We start from the raw sequence: 17,231 nt of genomic DNA, 5'->3' as shown, positions 1-17,231 counted from the left end.
AAAGCAAATGGCATGCTGGCCTTCATAGCGAGGGGATTTGAGAACAGGGGCAAGGAGGTGTTGCTACAGTTGTACAGGGCATTGGTGAGGCCACACCTGGAGTATTGTGTACAGTTTTGGTCTCCTAACCTGAGGAAGGACATTCTTGCCATTGAGGGAGTGCAGCGAAGATTCACCAGACTGATTCCCGGGATGGTGGGACTGACCTGTCAAGAAAGACTGGGTCAACTGGGCTTGTATTCACTGGAGTTCAGAAGAGTGAGAGGGGACCTCATAGAAACGTTTAAAATTCTGACGGGTTTAGACAGGTTGGATGCAGGAAGAATGTTCCTAATGTTGGGGAAGTCCAGAACCAGGGGTCACGGTCTAAGGATAAGGGGTAAGCCATTTAGGACCGAGATGAGGAGAAACTTCTTCACCCAGAGAGTGGTGAACCTGTGGAATTCTCTACCACAGAAAGTAGTTGAGGCCAATTCACTAAATATATTAAAAAGGGAGTTAGATGAAGTTCTTACTACTCGGGGGATCAAGGGGTATGGCGTGAAAGCAGGAAGGGGGTACTGAAGTTTCATGTTCAGCCATGAGCTCATTGAATGGCGGTGCAGGCTAGAAGGGCTGAATGGCCTGCTCCTGCACCTATTTTCTATATTTCTATGTTTAACCCTTCACTCCCTTATCGTTCAAAAATCTCTCTATCTCCACCTTAAATATCTTCAATGACTCAGCTTCCACAGCTCTCTGGGGCTGAGAATTCCACAGATATACGACCCTTAGAGAAGAAATTTCTCCTCCTCTCAGTTCTAAATGGGCAACCCCTTATTCTTAAACTGTGCCCCTAGTTCTAGATTCCCTCACGAGTGGAAACATCCTCTGTGCATCTACCTTGTCGAGCCCCCTCAGTAGCTTATATGTTTCAGTAAGATCACCTCTCATTCTTCTAAACTCCAATGAGTATTGGCCCAACCTCCTCAACCTTTCCTCATGTCAACCCCCTCATCTCAGGAATCAACCTAGTTAACCTTCTCTGCACTGCACTCCTTAAATAAGGAGACCAAAACTGTATGCAAGGGATCAGTGCTGGGGCCTCAACTATTTTCAATCTATATTAATGACTTGGAAAAAAGGGACCAAGTGTAATGCAGCCAAGTTTGCTGATAATACAAAAATGGGTGGGAAAGCAAATTGTGTTGAGGACACAAAAAATCTGCAAAGGGATATAAGACAGGTGAAGTAAGTGGGCAAGAATTTGGCAGATGGAGAACAATGTGGGGAAAATATGAGGTTATCCACTTTGGCAGAAAAAATAAAAAAGCAAATTATAATTTAAATGGAGAACAACTGCGAAGTGTGTAGTAGAGGGACCTGGGAATCCTTGTGCATGAAACACAAAAAGTTAGTATGCAGGTACAGCAAGTAATCAGGAAAGCAAATGGAATGTTGGCCTTTATTGCAAGGAGAATAGAATATAAAAGCAGAGAAGTCCTGCTACAACTGTACAGGGTAATGGTGAGACCACACCTCGAGTTCTGCATAATGTTTTGCTCTCCGTATTTAAGGAAGGACATACTTGCATTAGAGGCAGTTCAGAGAAGGTTCACTAGGTTGATTCCGGAGATGAGGGGGTTGACTTATGCAGATAGGTTGAGTAGGTTGGACCTATACTCATTGAAATTCAGAAGAATGAGAGGTGATCTTATCAAAACATATGATAATAAGGGGGCTCGACAAGGATGCAGAGAGGATATTTCCACTCACAGGGGAAACTAAAACTAGGGGGCTTAGTCTCAGAATAAGGGGCCGCCCATTTAAAACTGAGATGAGGAGGAATTTCTTCTCTCAGGGTTGTAAATCTGTGGAATTCTCTGCCCCAGAGAGCTGTGGAGGCTGAGTCACTGAATATATTTAAGGCGGAGATAGACAGATTTTTGAGCGATAAGGGAATAAAGGGTTATGGGGAGCAGGCAGGGAAGTGGAGTGGAGCCCATGATCAGATCAGCCATGATCTTATTAAATGGCGGAGCAGGCTTGAGGGGTCAAATGGCCTACTCCTGCTCCTATTTCTTATGTTTTTATGTTCTTAAAATCCAAATATACAATCTACTGGTTCCCCCTTATCCACCCTGCTCGTTACATTCTCAAAGATCTCCAGCAAAATTGTCAAACATGATTTCCCTTTCATAAAACCATGCTGACTCTGCTTGACTGCATTATGATTTTCCAAATGTCCTGCTAATGCTTCTTTAATAATGGATTCCAGCATTTTCCCAATGACAGATGTTAGGCTAACTGGTCTATAGATGCCTGCTTTCTGTCTCCCTCCTTTTTTTAAATAGGAGCGTTACGTTTGCAGTTTTCCAAACCACTGGGACCTCTCCAGATTCCAGGTAATTTTGGTAGATTTCAACCAATGCATCCATTATCTCTGCAGCCACTTCTTTTAAGACCCTAGGATGCAGGCCATCCAGTCCAGGGGAATTGTCCACCTTTAGCTCCATCATTTTACTAAGTACTTTTTCGTTAGTGATAGTGATTGTTTTAAGTTACCCCCACCCTATAACCTCATGATTATCTATTATAGGGATGTTTTTAGTGTCTTCCACCGTGAAGACCGATACAAAATATTTGTTCAACTCCTTTGCCATTTCCTTGCTCCCCATTATTAATTGCTCAGTCACATCCTCTAAGAGACCAGCTAAGGGACCACTTTAGCCACCCTCTTCCTTTTTATATACCTGTAGAAGCTCTTACTATCTGTTTTTATATTTCTTTCTAGTTTCATGCTTATAATCCATCTTCTCTATTCTTTTTTTTGTCCTATTGTGTTTTTTTTTTAAATCACAATCCTCTGGCATTTTGTAATCTCTCTCCATTTAAATAATAATTTGCTTTTTTATTTTTCCTGCCAAAGTGGATATCCTCACACTTTCCTACATTATACTCCAGAAGATCAGCCATTAACTTATTGAATCGTGGAACTATCAAACAAAACAAATAACTGACTAGATATGTTTGATCCTGCCATATATAGGTTCCACAAACATCAACAAAATGATACTTTCTCTTCATGGAGGAAGCCCAAAATTACAGGTTAAATTTCAGCACAGATTTCCTGGGCAAATAAAATTCAGAAACAATTTCAAGCCAAACTTTTGGATATGGTCATCACACTTCCCTATCTAAAAGGCAAATGAATGCTGGTATAGAAACCATTACAGAATGAAGCTCCCGTACTGTCTGTTGGGGTAAAAAGAAGACTTCTCTTCCTCAAGGTGGACTCCTTGCTATAAGGAATCAACATCCGCCCTCTCTCGTATAACGACCACGGAATCCTCAGACTAAACCTTGGTTCAACCGGTTTTTATTCAAGCATGCTCGGGAAGGTTCCAGTGAACACTTCTTCGAACAAAGGTTTTCAATTACAGTTATACATTTTTCAAGGTGTGCGACCCTCCTACAAAACTACCGATTGGCCTGCTGCTCAGACTGGCTCTGAGTGCTCCTCCCCCACCTGTCCATCTCCCATCACATATCACGCTCCTGGAATGTGTTATTCAGTGGCATCAACTTTGCCTCAATTTCTCATGACGTGTTGATTAACTTTGTTTTCCAGGATGGTGCCTTCTTATCCCTCTCCCAAGGACTCAAGTCAAAACTACCAGTCGATACCATCCTGTTCCCATGCTGCTATAATCTATGTTCCCAAACATTTGTGTCCTTGTTCTGTACTGAATATGGAAGCTTCCATGAGTCTGTTCTAAGGTTAATCCAACAGATAGTTCATTAACCATCAGGCATTGCTGCTTCCCTCTTCTTAACCCAGTGTAAGTGTGTGTATAAGCGTGCTTTACATACATAAGCGACTTTTACATAATCGGTCAATATTACAATCTCTACCACAAGACAGAGGAACTCCTGATTCTTCAGAACCTCCGAATACTGATAAGCCCATTTAATCTGGACCATTTTACGAATTCCCTACCTTCAGTATCCCCATTCGTGACCCTCGGTCTGTCTCCACTCTAGTGACCGTTTTTTATCCCCTTACACTGTCACAGCAGCAATAGCCGTGAAAGGCTTAAAAAGAGTGAAGAAGAAATGAGGATGAACCCACATACTGTATCTAAAGGTCAAATTATATCATGAAGAATGACAGGCTCATTAACCCATTTCTATTTATGATGCTGTAATTTGACTAAATTGAACTTAAACAAGTTCAGCCCAAAACAATGACATTGGTGATAATTACCCCAGTATGAAATAAATGATTACCGTCTTTCTGGTACGAACAACAGGTACTGTGGGATCTTGTGAACTATACGAGAAGCTCTGGACACCAGTCGAGAAGTCAAACTGACTCATTTCTTCACTGAGACTACTGTCCACCATGTACGACTGGGAGGACAAATAATGGGGTTCATCTGGATCAAGAGAAGTCATCAACACAGGCAAATGTTAGTCGAGTCACAGAATTGTGAAGGTTACATTTTTGACAATATAATAAAACCTCTAACCCTTCCACCAGCACGATTCCAGTTTGAAGTGTGAGCAACAATTCACTATTTTAGTGCTGTATGTTAAAATGTTGTAATTTATTTTTCTTCCTCTTATTGCACAGTATTTACCACCTCACCGTATTGCTCCACTCGGGAACAAAACAATTACAGGTTCGACCTCCAAAATCTGGAGTTTTGGAATCCAGAATGTTCCAAAATCCGGACCGATCCGTGGCAGGGTCGTCTGGAAACCGGAAAGTGTTCCGATATCCGGACTCCCCCCGCCTCGGCGAACTGATTTCGCCCCGGCCTGACTTCGCCACGACTTCACCCGCCCAGGCTTCGCGCGGCCCGACCTCGCCCCATCCCCCCTCCCTCCCCTTTACCTCGGCTGCCCGACCCCACCTACCTCGGGCCAGACAAGGAACTCCTTCACGGTGGCGGAGCCCCACGCGAACACTTCCACGGTGGCAGGGCCCCACATGAACAACTCCACGGTGGCGGAGCCCCACATGAACAACTCCACGGTGGCAGGGCCCCACGCAAACAACTCCACGGTGGCGGGGCCCCACGTGAACAACTCCACGGTGGCAGGGCCCCACGTGAACAACTCCACGGTGGCGGGGCCCCACATGAACAACTCCACGGTGGCGGGGCCCCACATGAACAACTCCACGGTGGCGGGGCCCCACGTGAACAACTCCACGGTGGCAGGGCCCCACGTGAACAACTCCACGGTGGCGGGGCCCCACGTGAACAACTCCACGGTGGCGGGGCCCCACATGAACAACTCCACGGTGGCGGGGCCCCACGTGAACAACTCCACGGTGGCGGGGCCCCACGTGAACAACTCCACGGTGGCGGGGCCCCACGTGAACAACTCCACGGTGGCGGGGCCCCACGTGAACAACTCCACGGTGGCGGGGCCCCACATGAACAACTCCACAGTGGCGGGGCCCCACGTGAACAACTCCACGGTGGCGGGGCCCCACGTGAACAACTCCACGGTGGCGGGGCCCCACGTGAACAATTCCACGGTGGCGGGGCCCCACGTGAACAACTCCACGGTGGCAGGGCCCCACGCAAACAACTCCACGGTGGCGGGGCACCGCCAGGCAACCCGAATAGCTCATCGACGTGAACTCCGCCCCTCCCCCTCCCCCGCCCCCACCCCCTTTTCTGACGTTCCGAAATCCGGAAATACCCGAACCTGAGCTCGGGTGCTTCCAAATTCGTGACGCCAGAAAGACGTTCTAAAATCCAGCAAAACGCAAAATCCGGAACAGCCTCGGTCCCGAGGGTTCTGGATTCGGGATGCTGCACCTGTACAGTTTTTTGAGGTATGCGACCCTCCTACAAAACCAAATTACTTCATGACCACCATCAATGCCACTCTGTTCACTAGTAGGACTGTGAGTTAATGAAGACACTGGACAATCCCAGTCTCTCTCTATTAACAACTGGAGTTTCTGTTGATAATTTTGCTAATATAATCTAAAAGAACACCAAATTGTACCCTGAATTAAGTTATTTTGTTAACCCCAACCCCTAATTTATGAATAAAGAATCTGCCATGTTGAGAGTCTTTTCCCACCCTTAATTCACAAGAGACACATGGGCCGAGATTCAGTGCAGCCAGAAAGCTGGTGGCGTTGAGGCCTTTTTTCCCCGATTAGCGATCCAAATTCAGCTTTTTGACCACAAAAAGTGGGGCAGAGAATTCCACAGATTTACAACCCTTATTAGCCCATCAAACCTGAAAGTTTGTAGTCTTAATTGGGGCATTATTCCCACGGGAAATTCGGATGATGTGGCAGCTGCCATTGCAGCACAGGCACGAGGGAATGAGCGTAGCGGTGCTGCTTTGGAGAGGATGGCCGCAGCTCTGCTAGAGTCGACGGAGCATCTAATTGCTGTCATGTCTGGTGGCTTTCAGACTGTGGCTACTCACATGCAGTCTCAGCTGGATGCCCCCCCCCACCAAGACCTCGGTGTTGCTTTCGTGGCTGGGACCACCACAGACCACGGGGGAGCTTCCGGTGTGGCGCCGCAGCACCGACCTGAGCTCCCTCAGATTGGTGGCGGTGGTATTTGCCGCCCCTGGTGAGTTATTCAGGCTCCTTGGGCCAAGATACGGATGATGCGCTCCCTCCGGCTCGCAACATTCCTGGCCCCAGACTTGTCACTGCCAGTACCTCCACGCATAGCCTCGCCCCAGCCAAGTCAAACTGAACCCTCCCAGGAGCGTGTTGACCAGTCTCCAGCCGGCCTTTCCAGGCCCAAAGCTGCTCGAGGGCATCCTAGAAGGACATCTGCAGCTTCCACACAGGGAACACAGCAGCCTTCCCAGACCCAAGAGACTGCCACAGGAGAGACACTGAGGCGAAGTCGCAGGTTAGGCACGCGCAAGATCATCATACGCAGTCCCGCGAGGTCGAGGGTGACTTGCTTCCACTCTAAAAGTGAGTTCTCAGGTGGCTGAACAGTCCAGTGCGGGACCTAGTCTCTGTCACAGGTGGGGCAGACAGTGTTTGAAGGAAAGGGTGGGTGGGAAGCTTGGGTTGACGCACGCTCCTTCCGCTGTCTGCGCTTGGTTTCTGCATGTTCTTGGCGACGAGACTCGAGACGCTCAGCGCCCTCCTGGATGCTCTTTTTCCATTTTGTGCGGTCTTGGGCCAGGGACTCCCAGGTGCCGGTGGGGATGTTGCACTTTAGCATGGAGGCCTTGAGGGTGTCCTTGAAGCATTTCCTCTGCCCACCTGGGGCTTGCTTGCCGTGTCGAGGCTCCAAGAAGAGCGCTTGCTTTGGGAGTCTCTCGTCAGGCATGTGAATGATGTGGCCCACCCTGCGGAGCTGATTGAGCGTGGTCAGTGCTTCGATGTTAGGGTTGTTGGTCTGAGCGAGAATACAGACGTTGGTGTGTCTTGTCCTCCCAATGGATTTGCAGGATCTTGCGAAGGCAGCGTTGGTGGTACTTCTCCAGTGCTTTGAGGTGTCTGCTGGAAATAGTCCACTTCTCTGAGCCAAATAGGAGGGCGGGTATCACTATTGCCCTGTCGACCATAAGCTTGGCGCCAGATTTGAGGTCCTGGTCTTCAAACACTCTCTTCCTCAGACGACTGAAGGCTGCGCTGGCATGCTGGAGGCGATGTTGGACCTCATCATCGATGTCTGCCCTTGCTGACAAGTAGGCTCCCGAGGTATGGAAAATGGTCCACGTTGTCCAAGACCTTGTCGTGGATTTTGTTAACTGGGGGTTAGTGCTGTGTAGCGGGGTCAGGTTGGTGGAGGACCTGTGTCTTATGGATGTATAATGTAAGGCCCATGCTTTCGTAGGCCTCGGTGAAGGTGTTGACGATGGCTTGGAGTATGGACTCCGAGCATGCGTAGGTGCAAGCGTACTGTAGTTCGATGACAGAGGATGGGACGACCTTAAATCTCGCCTGGAGGCGGCGGAGATGGAACAGATTCCCATTTGTTACCGCTCGGAATGCTGAGCTGGGCGACATTTCCAGTCTGAGCCGTTGGATTGAGATTTGGATCTCGGGATCTCTATTTCTCTCTCTAGTTTTTTCCCCCTTTTCTCTTTTTCTATTCCTATTTCCCTATTTCTCTCTCTCCCAATCAAATTTTCTCATTGTGTTTCTCATTCCCTTTCCTCACTTCGATCTCTTTCTCTTTTGCTCCCTTCCCCCCCTCTCTTTCACTTTCCCTCTCTCTCACCCTCTCCCACCCCCTGTCGCCTCGAGTGCTGATTCTGTGCTGAACATCCTCAGGTTTGGGTCTTACCTTCTTGTCTCTCTCTGGTCCCCCGGCTCAGAGATCTCTGCCACTCTGCACCGGCCCTAAAAGCTGGCGGGGGCACCGGCAGCTGAAGGACTGGCTTTTTCATGCTGAAAATGGGTCTGGGGGCGGGGCGGCAGCGGTGCGTCACTACTGCCGCAAGTCCCACACCGCCACGAGAGTCGGCGGTGGCCCACACCGCTGCAAGATCTCCCGGGCCGAATCTATGTCGGGGGGGACCAGTTGAGCCCAAAGCGGCGGTCACTCGATTTTGACGAATGGCCCTCACAAACGGGTAGTAATGGTCCTTCTCGGGACCGTGAATTTCGGGGCCACAGTGTGCACAACACAATTCTTTGTAGATACTTAATCAGTGCTGACTGAGCATGGCAAGTGCCTCACTGAACTGTGGCACTTTTGTTGTCAGGTGACAAGCTGAGAAGCTCTGTGAATTTGTTTACATTTTACTTAGAATTGCACTGTTTTTACAGCACAGAAACAGGTCATTTGGCCCAACTGGTCCATGTTGGTGTTTATGCCCATGAGCCACCTCCCACTCAATGGGCCCAAGTTTCCACATGATTTGCGCCTGATTTTTAGGAGCAACTGGTGGAGAACGGACTATCTTAGAAATCGCAATTCTCCACATTTTTTTTTCTGCAGTTCTAGTCAGGCAGAACAGTTCTACTTTGGAACAGAATTTTTTCTTCAAAAGGGGGCGTGTCCGGCCACTGACGACTGATTTCAAAGTTTCCACAGTGAAAACGTACTCCAAACTAAGTTAGAATGGAGCAAGTGAAGATTTTTGTAGAACTGAAAAAACCTGTTCTACACATTAAAAAATCAGGCGCAGGTTACAAATTAGGCGTCCAGAACGAGGTGGGGGGGGGGAGAAGGGAAGTCATTAAATTCTACAATAAGTCCTTATTTATACTTCTACAAATATTATACAAATAAATCCAACTTGAATAAACATTTATAAGCAAAGAAAAGATTAAATAAACCATCTTCCTACCTGTGTGAAAGTGCTTCAGGCACGGAGAATGCTGCAGTCAGCCTGAGGCGCCCGTTCTTCCCGCGGGGGGGGGGGGGGGGGAGAAAGGGAGGGGAGGAGGAGGAGGCGCCCGTTCTTCCCCGCGGTGGGGAGGAGGCGCCCATTCTTCCCGCTGGGGGGGGGGGGAAGACAGTGAGAAGGCTTCAAGTGCTGATGGCAATGTGCTTTTATTAAAAAATGTTTAAAAATTAAACAGCTACAAAAAACTACAAAAATGGCCGAGTGCCAATGTTTTTTTCACACTGCCCGTGCGCGAACGCTCCAACGCACACGCGCAGCATTGCCGGCAGGAAAAAAAACTAATTTAAATAGTACCCGCCCCCTCCCATTTACAAAATCAGCGCGAGTGTAGGCTCCGCCCCCTCGGCGCCGCGGCAGGCAGACAAGGAGCTGCAGAACGCTCCAGAATCGCGCGTTTTTTTTAGGCGCCGTTTTAGGCGCGAGAAACGGGCGCCCAGCTCGGAGGGGCGCCCGTTTTTTATCGTGTGGAAACTTGGGCCCTATATACTTCATTTCACCTGAACATATCCTTCTATTCCTTTCTCCCTCATGTGCTTAACTATCTTCCCCTTAAAGGCATCTACGTTATCCACCTCAACTACTCCACATTCTAATCACTCTCCGAGTAAAAAAGTTTCTCCTGAATTCTTTATTGGATTTATTAGTGACTATCTTATATTTATGGCCTCTAGTTTTAAGAACATACGAATTAGGAGCAGTAGGTGATCAGGGCCCTCGAGCCCGCTCTATCATTCAATAAGATCACGGCTAATCTTCGATCTCAACTCCACTTTCCCATATCTTTGATTCCCCGAGAGTCCAAAAATTTACCAAACTCAGCCTTAAATATACTCAATGATTCAGCATCCACAGCCCTTTGGGGCAGAGAATTCCAAAGATTCTCAGCCCTCTGAGTGAAGAAATTCCTCCTCATCTCAGTCTTCAATGGCCTACCCCTTATCCTTGTTCTAGATTCTCCAACCAGGAGAAACAACCTCAGCATCTACCCTGTCAATCCCCCTCAGAATCTTATATGTTTAAATGAGATCCCCTCTCATTATTCTAAACTCTAGAGAGTATAGGCCCAATCTACTCAATTTCTCCACATAGAGCAACCCTCTCATCTCAGGGATCAATCCAGTGAACTTTCATTGCACCACTCTAAGGCAGATATGTCCTTTCTCAGATAAGGACTTCAAAACTGTGCACAGTACTCCAGGTGTGGTCTCACCAAAATCCTGTACAACTGTAGCAAGACTTCCTTACACTTGAACTCCAACCCCTTTGCAATAAAGACCAACTTGCCATTTGCCTTCTCAATTGCTTCTTGTACTTACATGCCAACTTTCTGTGTTTCCTGTACGAGGACACATAAATCTCTCTGAACACCAGCACTATATAGTTTCTCACCATTTAAAAAATATTCTATTTTCTGCTTTTCCTACCAAAGTGAATACCTCACATTTCCCCACATTATTCTCCATCTGCCACCTTATCGCTGACTCACCTAATCTGTCTATATCCCCTTGCAGGGGTTTGTGTCTTCCGCACAGCTTACTTTCCCACCTAGCTTTGTATCGTCAGCAAACTTGGATACATTGCACTCAGTACCTTCATCTAAGTCATTAACATAGATTGTAAATAGCTGAGGTTATTTGCAGCACCCCACTAGTTATAGCCTGCCAACCGGAAAATGATCCATTTATCTCTACTCTGTTTTCTGTCCATTAACCAATCCTCTATCCATGCTAATATATTACCCCCCGTGCCCCCCCACCCCCAATCCCATTATCCCTTATCTTGCTTAGAACCTTTTATGCAGCACGTTCGCGAATGCCAATTTTGAAATCCAAATATACTACATCCACTGGTTCACTTTTATCCTCCATGTGAAAACATCGCTACATCTATCCTTTCAAAAGCCTTCATAATTTTATCAAGTCATCCCTTAGCCTTCTCTTTTCTCCAGACAAAAGTTCCAGCCGGGCCAGTCTTTCCTGATAGTTGTACCCTCTCAGTTCTTGTGTTATCCTTGTAAAATCATTTTTGCATCTTCTCCAATGCCTCGATATGTTTTCTGGAAACATACCAATAGCCACTGTAAGAGTGCTTTTAAATCAATGCGATAGAAGTGCATGCACCAGACAGGAAACTCACAAAAGAACTGCTGCTTGAATAAATATTTTACTTGACTTGTAAAACTCACAGGGGGCTGAGAAAGAGGTTTAAACTGCGACAGATTAAACAGTGCTACGCTGTTACTGTCCTGGAAGTTTTCACTTCGTTATTTGGAACGAAGCATCGAAAGTGATGTACTGCGAGTGGCAGAATGTGATTTGAAGGGCTGTGTGATTGTTCTCCGAGACCAGAATTCACACCCAAAAGACCTCATAAGGGTTCTCCACCTCAGTTATGACATTGTAGGGAAGTGTTGACCTGAGGTGCTGACTTCCTCACACGAAGGAAGAAAGAACAATCACAGCGAGTCACCCTGGGACTCCTTAATGCACCTTCGAACTGACATTTAGTGTGACACTGGCAGACACCTGGGAGCAGGGACACCTGCGCATCCATACAGCTGGGAAATAATATGTAGTACTTAAGATGATAAAAGCTTTATTAGAGGCAAAAATGATTAAGAATGGACAAAAGCACTTGCAATTCATAGAGCACCTTATTGCATCTCTTAAAAACAAGTCAAAGCACAGACTTTGCAAAGAAAAAAATAATGAAATGTTGCTGCACATGTTCAGTGATACATTTTGGAGTATGACCAGTACAGACTCGGAAACGGGATATTTAATCATCCGTCTCCTGGTGACCGCAGCAATGGTGAAGGAATCATATTAAAAAAGATAAACATTAAGGGCCCAAGTTTCCACAAGAAAAAAAACGGGCGCCCCTCCGAGCTGGGCGCCCGTTTTTCGCGCCTAAAAAAATCCTCGGTATTCTCCACCGACTTACAGGTCCTCTGGCCCTCGGCGCAGCCAGCACGAGCTGTGGGGGGGGGCGGAGCCAGGTCCCGGCGCTGAAAACAGTGCCGGGACCTTTGCACATGCGCGCTACAGTCGGCACGCAAGTGCAGTAGCTCCAGGCGCCGAACTGTGTGGGAGGGGCCCGAAGCACGCAGCCCGAGCCCTGGCTGAATGGCCTCACTGGGGCTGCGTGAATAAGGCTCCTCCCACGGCCAGCTCCTGCTCCCCGCCCCCGACAAGACCCGACACCCGCTCCCCCCCCCCACCGACCAGACCCGACCCGACACCCGCTCTCCCCCGCCGACCAGACACCCGCTCCCCCCCCCCGCCGACCAGACCCGACACCCGACACCCGCTCCCCCCCACCCCGCCGACCAGACACCCGCTCCCTCCCCCCCCCCCGCCGACCAGACCCGACCCGACACCCGCTCCCCTCGCCCCCCCCCCCCCCCCGCCGCCGACCAGACCCGAGACCCGCTCCCCCCCCCCGCCCCGACACCCGCTCACCACCCCCCCCCGCCCCGCCCCAACACCCGAGACCCGCTCCCCCCCGCCCCGACCAAGACCCGCTCCCTGCCCCGACCCGAGACCCGCTCCGACCCAACACCCGCTCCCCCCCCCCCGCCCCGACCCGAGACCCGCTCCCCCCGACCCGACACCCGCTCCCCCTCCCCTCTTGACCCTCCCCCCCGACCTCCTCTCTCTCTCTCTCTCTCTCTCTCTCTCAGCGGCACGAACGGCTGCATAATTCTCCCTGGCTGAAGCACTTTCACACAGGTAGGAAGATGGTTTATTTAATCTTTTCTTGGTTTATAAATGTTTATTCAGGTTGGATTTAGTTGTATAATATTTGTAGAAGTATAAATAAGGATTTATTGTCGAATTTAATGAGTTCCCTTCCCCCCCCCCCACCTTGTTCTGGACGCCTAATTTGTAACCTGCGCCTGATTTTTTAATGTGTAGAACAGGCTTTTTCAGTTCTACAAAAATCTTCACTTGCTCCATTCTACTTTAGTTTGGAGTACATTTTCACTGTGGAAACTTTCAAATCAGGCGTCAGTGGCCGGACACGCCCCCTTTTGAAGAAAAAATTCTGTTCTAAACTAGAACTGTTCTACCTGACTAGAACTGCAGAAAAAAAAAATGTGGAGAATTGCGATTTCTAAAATAGTCCGTTCTCCACCAGTTGCTCCTAAAAATCAGGCGCGAATCATGTGGAAACTTGGGCCCTATAACTTTATTGGAAGACGTTATTTAGATCCGCCAATTTGTAATTTATCCCCAAATCCAGATGATATAATAAAATTCCACACAAACCTGAATCTCCCGCTGCTGCTTCTCTTGCTTCTTTTCGAATGGCAAAATACTTTCTTTTCTTTTCCACTGGGACCTGTAACAGGACAGTTAATGGTTTAAAAGAAGTGGCAGATCTTCCATATCATGATCAAATATTTCCCCTTCTTAGCATGTGTACATATAAAGAATGGAAACAATGAAGCTGGGTTTTCATAAAGGGGTATCTTTGGACAAGAATCCAGTTCAATATTTATAAATGATGTATTGGCAAACATTTTTTTCTCTCTTTGTCTTCCTAAGCTTTCTTTTAGTTTCTGCTTTTCATCCTTTTTGTTTCCTTGATCCTCATTTTTCTGCATTATTTTTCTTGTTTTTTCCCTCATTCATCACACTCACTCCTAATTCTTCTTTCTTATTCCTCCATGCACAAACACCTAGATAAGCATGCAACACAAAGACAGAAAATATACAATCTATTACCCTCCGCACACTGACGTATTGTAGAATGAAATACTACTTACTTCAATCTCCACAGGAAAATTGTATGTGCGTTGGACATCGATCAGATTCTCAAAGATAAAGATATTCTGTAAAATAAAAATGATTTGAGAACTCCAGATGAGGCAAAAGCCATTTTTCTGATTAGTCAGGAATACTGTAACAATTTACAGATCAACAGAATGGCTGACAGGTTTTGCCAGTTGAGATTTACATCCTAAAGCAGCATTTATTGGCACATACAAGTTCATTTCTACTGTTTTAATCCTTTCCATTTTCTTGTCTTCCCCATTTCAAGGTCTCCTCACATAATGAACCATATCCCTGCTCAATTGATACTTGTGCCTCACCACATAAGTCCATTACTCAGTGTTACTTATGTTATACACCAACAGACTGGACCTTAGTATCTCCCTGCTAGAATACTTCATGATTCCAATTGGCAGCTGTACTAAGACACATAGGGGGGGAAATTGTCCTGTGCCCCGATTGGGGGCAGTCCGGGGCTGGGACTTTTGGCACCCGGCATGGAAATCCCACCCCCGTCGCAGAACTGCCCTGAAAGGAAGTGGAGCACAATCTCTCACGCTTCACTTCCTTTGGGGGTAGTCACTGCCCTGCGTCGCCACCTTCCTGCCCCGCGGGGGAAATTGCCAGTTGAGAATTACATCCCTGAGGCTGGCGCGGGCGGATAGCAATGTCGCGGACATCCACTGCCAGGACCTTATTTAAAGGGGAAGCCGTTAGCGCCCCAACTGCCATCTTGATTTGTCGGCCTGACAATGGCAGCCCTTGCATGGACCGGGCCGCCAGGCATTCCATTTTGGGTGCCGGGCTGCTGGCCCGGTCTAACATGTCCCTAGTGGTCACCAAAGGGCCATGCAGAGTGCACAGTTGCCCTCCCCTTTAATTGACGGGGAGGTGCGTTGCAGCGCTGGATTCAGCATTGCGCTCCCGCTCTGGGAGTGCCAGAGACAGCACTCCACTTCCTTTGAGGGGCGTTAGGCCCAATTCTGTGTTGGGAACGGGACTGCCAGGCGATAAAGGTCCCGGCACCAGAAGATTACCGCCCCCAATCAGGGCATGGTGCAATTTCGCCCCCTTGGTACTTAATAGTACTGCAGAAGGAGAATGGGTTTCAGTCATCCTTGAAGGTTCTGCATTTTGGTAGCAAGAGCAGTATTCCAGGCTTTGTAGCACTGGGCAATGGTCTTGGGGTTTGGCAGAACTGGAATGCAAGTCCTGAGTTGACAGTACTGCAGAGAGGTAGGAAAAAAATAGCAGCATGTGGGAGGGCCTTTGATCTGGCATCACTGTGGAGAGGGAGCATGGGGTTTGGAAGACAGAGCTGAGGTTTGCCACAGTTGGGGTCCATATCCTGGTTTCAGTCAGTATAGCGGGGAGGGGTAGGATGTGGGCCCGACAGTACTGGTGTGGGGGTCCAACCCATATGTGGCACTGCTGGTTTATAACTTTGCACGGCATCTCTGCAAACAAAGAATTTGGTGTTTTGTGATTAGTTCCTGGATGTGCATCTTTTTGTCTTTCTGTCTCTCTCTCTCTGCTATAAAAAAATGAAATAATTCTAATCACTAACCACTAACAAGACACAGGCTGTAATTAGCTTTCCTTTTTCTTATTTGAAGAAAACAAATAAAATGGGCAGACTGTGTGCCTGTGTCCTACAGCTTTTAGCAATTAGAATGTTTACATTTTCTGTCAACATAACATGCAATAAACCAGGCTAGGTAATTTGAAAAATTAACTTAATTTCAATGAGAAAAGACACTCTATTTCTTAAGCTTAATGCCTTTTGTTTAAAAAAGGAACCACATTTTAACTGAATAAATGTATTGTCTTCTAGCTTTTTTTCAAATACCTGCAACTCTTTAAAAACTTTCAAAAAATACTGCTAGAAGCTGAAGTTAAATGCAATGGTACACACGCAAACTTGCAAATTAGATTTACTGCACATGCTCAGTGCACAATCCAAACACAGCTCACAGTCACATCCCTGGGCAAAAATATCAGGTCAGAATTTGCTGTCAAAATAACAGTGGGGCTAATGACGTTTGCTATTATTCATGCATAAATGGTACAGCAACATCAGACGAGGAGCAGATGCGTGGTTAAATGCAAATATCCAAAAGTTGCTATCCAAGTTGTGCCGCTCCACTGTTAGCTTTGCGAAAACAGCATCTCACTGTCTCGCTTATGCATTGAATGTCATGAAGTTGCTATATTTACACAGTAGATATGAACTAAACCTGCTGCAGATATTTAGGGGCAGTAATTAGTGGCACAAGTACTCTTAACGCGATAATTGTTAATTACTGCCAATCAAGCACTCTAGCACAGAAAATTAACAATTACAAGTGTGGCATCTCATTCTTTCAGGTTTCTAATTTTTCAGAGATATTTAAAAAGTTTCAAATTTTGAATTAAAAAATGTTTTTTCTTACTTTTCCTTTGTCTCTTTTTTCTGTCTCTCTTAATCTAATACTTTTTCCCTAGTCCTTATTTCTCATTCTGTACCTGATTGGGCACTCTAAATCACCCTCCTTCTGTCGTTTATTTCCCAATCCTTAAATCTCATTGGTTGAGGGGATAACCTGTTGGTTCCCCTGTTCACTCAGGTCCCAGATGTCCTGCTTCCTTCGCTCCAACATTACTATTAAGACCCTCCATAATTTTCAAAGTCTTTTCTTAGCCTTCTCTGCTGCAATAGAAATAGTCCCAGTATCTCAAGTCTTCTCATAATTATAGTTTCACATCCTGGTATCATCCTGTTGAAGCTACATTGTATGCGCACTATAGCTTTAATGTCCTTTCTATAAATGGGCACGCAGGCCCAAACACTACTTGAATTGTGGCCGAAATAATGTTTTATACAAACTAATAGAAATGTTTCAAAAATATAAAGGGTTCTGAATAGATGAATAGGGGAAAACAATTTCCACTGCTTCGGATGATGTACTTGAGGGTTCAAAAACAGAATCTATTTAGTTAGAATTAAGGAACATTGGAGGAGCTATTACGCAGCTGGGTGATTTGCGCACATCAAGCTCCCACAAACAGCAATATTATAATGACCAGATATTCTGTTTTTTTGGTATGTTGATTGTGAGATAA

At 47.0% G+C, this 17,231-nt stretch overlaps 1 protein-coding gene across 2 annotated transcripts in view; it reads right to left on the bottom strand.

Annotated features, from left to right (window-relative positions):
• prkdc (protein kinase, DNA-activated, catalytic subunit) overlaps positions 1–17,231 on the bottom strand; it is a 364,122-nt gene that overhangs the window by 173,585 nt on the left and 173,306 nt on the right. For both annotated transcript variants that reach the window (XM_070892539.1, XM_070892550.1), the window contains exons 44-46: positions 14,123–14,188; positions 13,623–13,695; positions 4,270–4,418 (exon numbers count right to left, since the gene is read on the bottom strand). In XM_070892539.1, the coding sequence (XP_070748640.1) occupies positions 4,270–4,418; positions 13,623–13,695; positions 14,123–14,188 (288 nt within the window). The remainder of the gene's footprint in view (positions 1–4,269; positions 4,419–13,622; positions 13,696–14,122; positions 14,189–17,231) is intronic.

The sequence above is a fragment of the Pristiophorus japonicus genome, chromosome 1 (genome assembly GCF_044704955.1).
Source record: "Pristiophorus japonicus isolate sPriJap1 chromosome 1, sPriJap1.hap1, whole genome shotgun sequence".
In the NCBI taxonomy this organism is placed as follows: domain Eukaryota; kingdom Metazoa; phylum Chordata; class Chondrichthyes; family Pristiophoridae; genus Pristiophorus; species Pristiophorus japonicus.
Note: the sequence above shows the minus strand (reverse complement) of the source record. Positions and strands in the feature narration are given on the sequence as shown.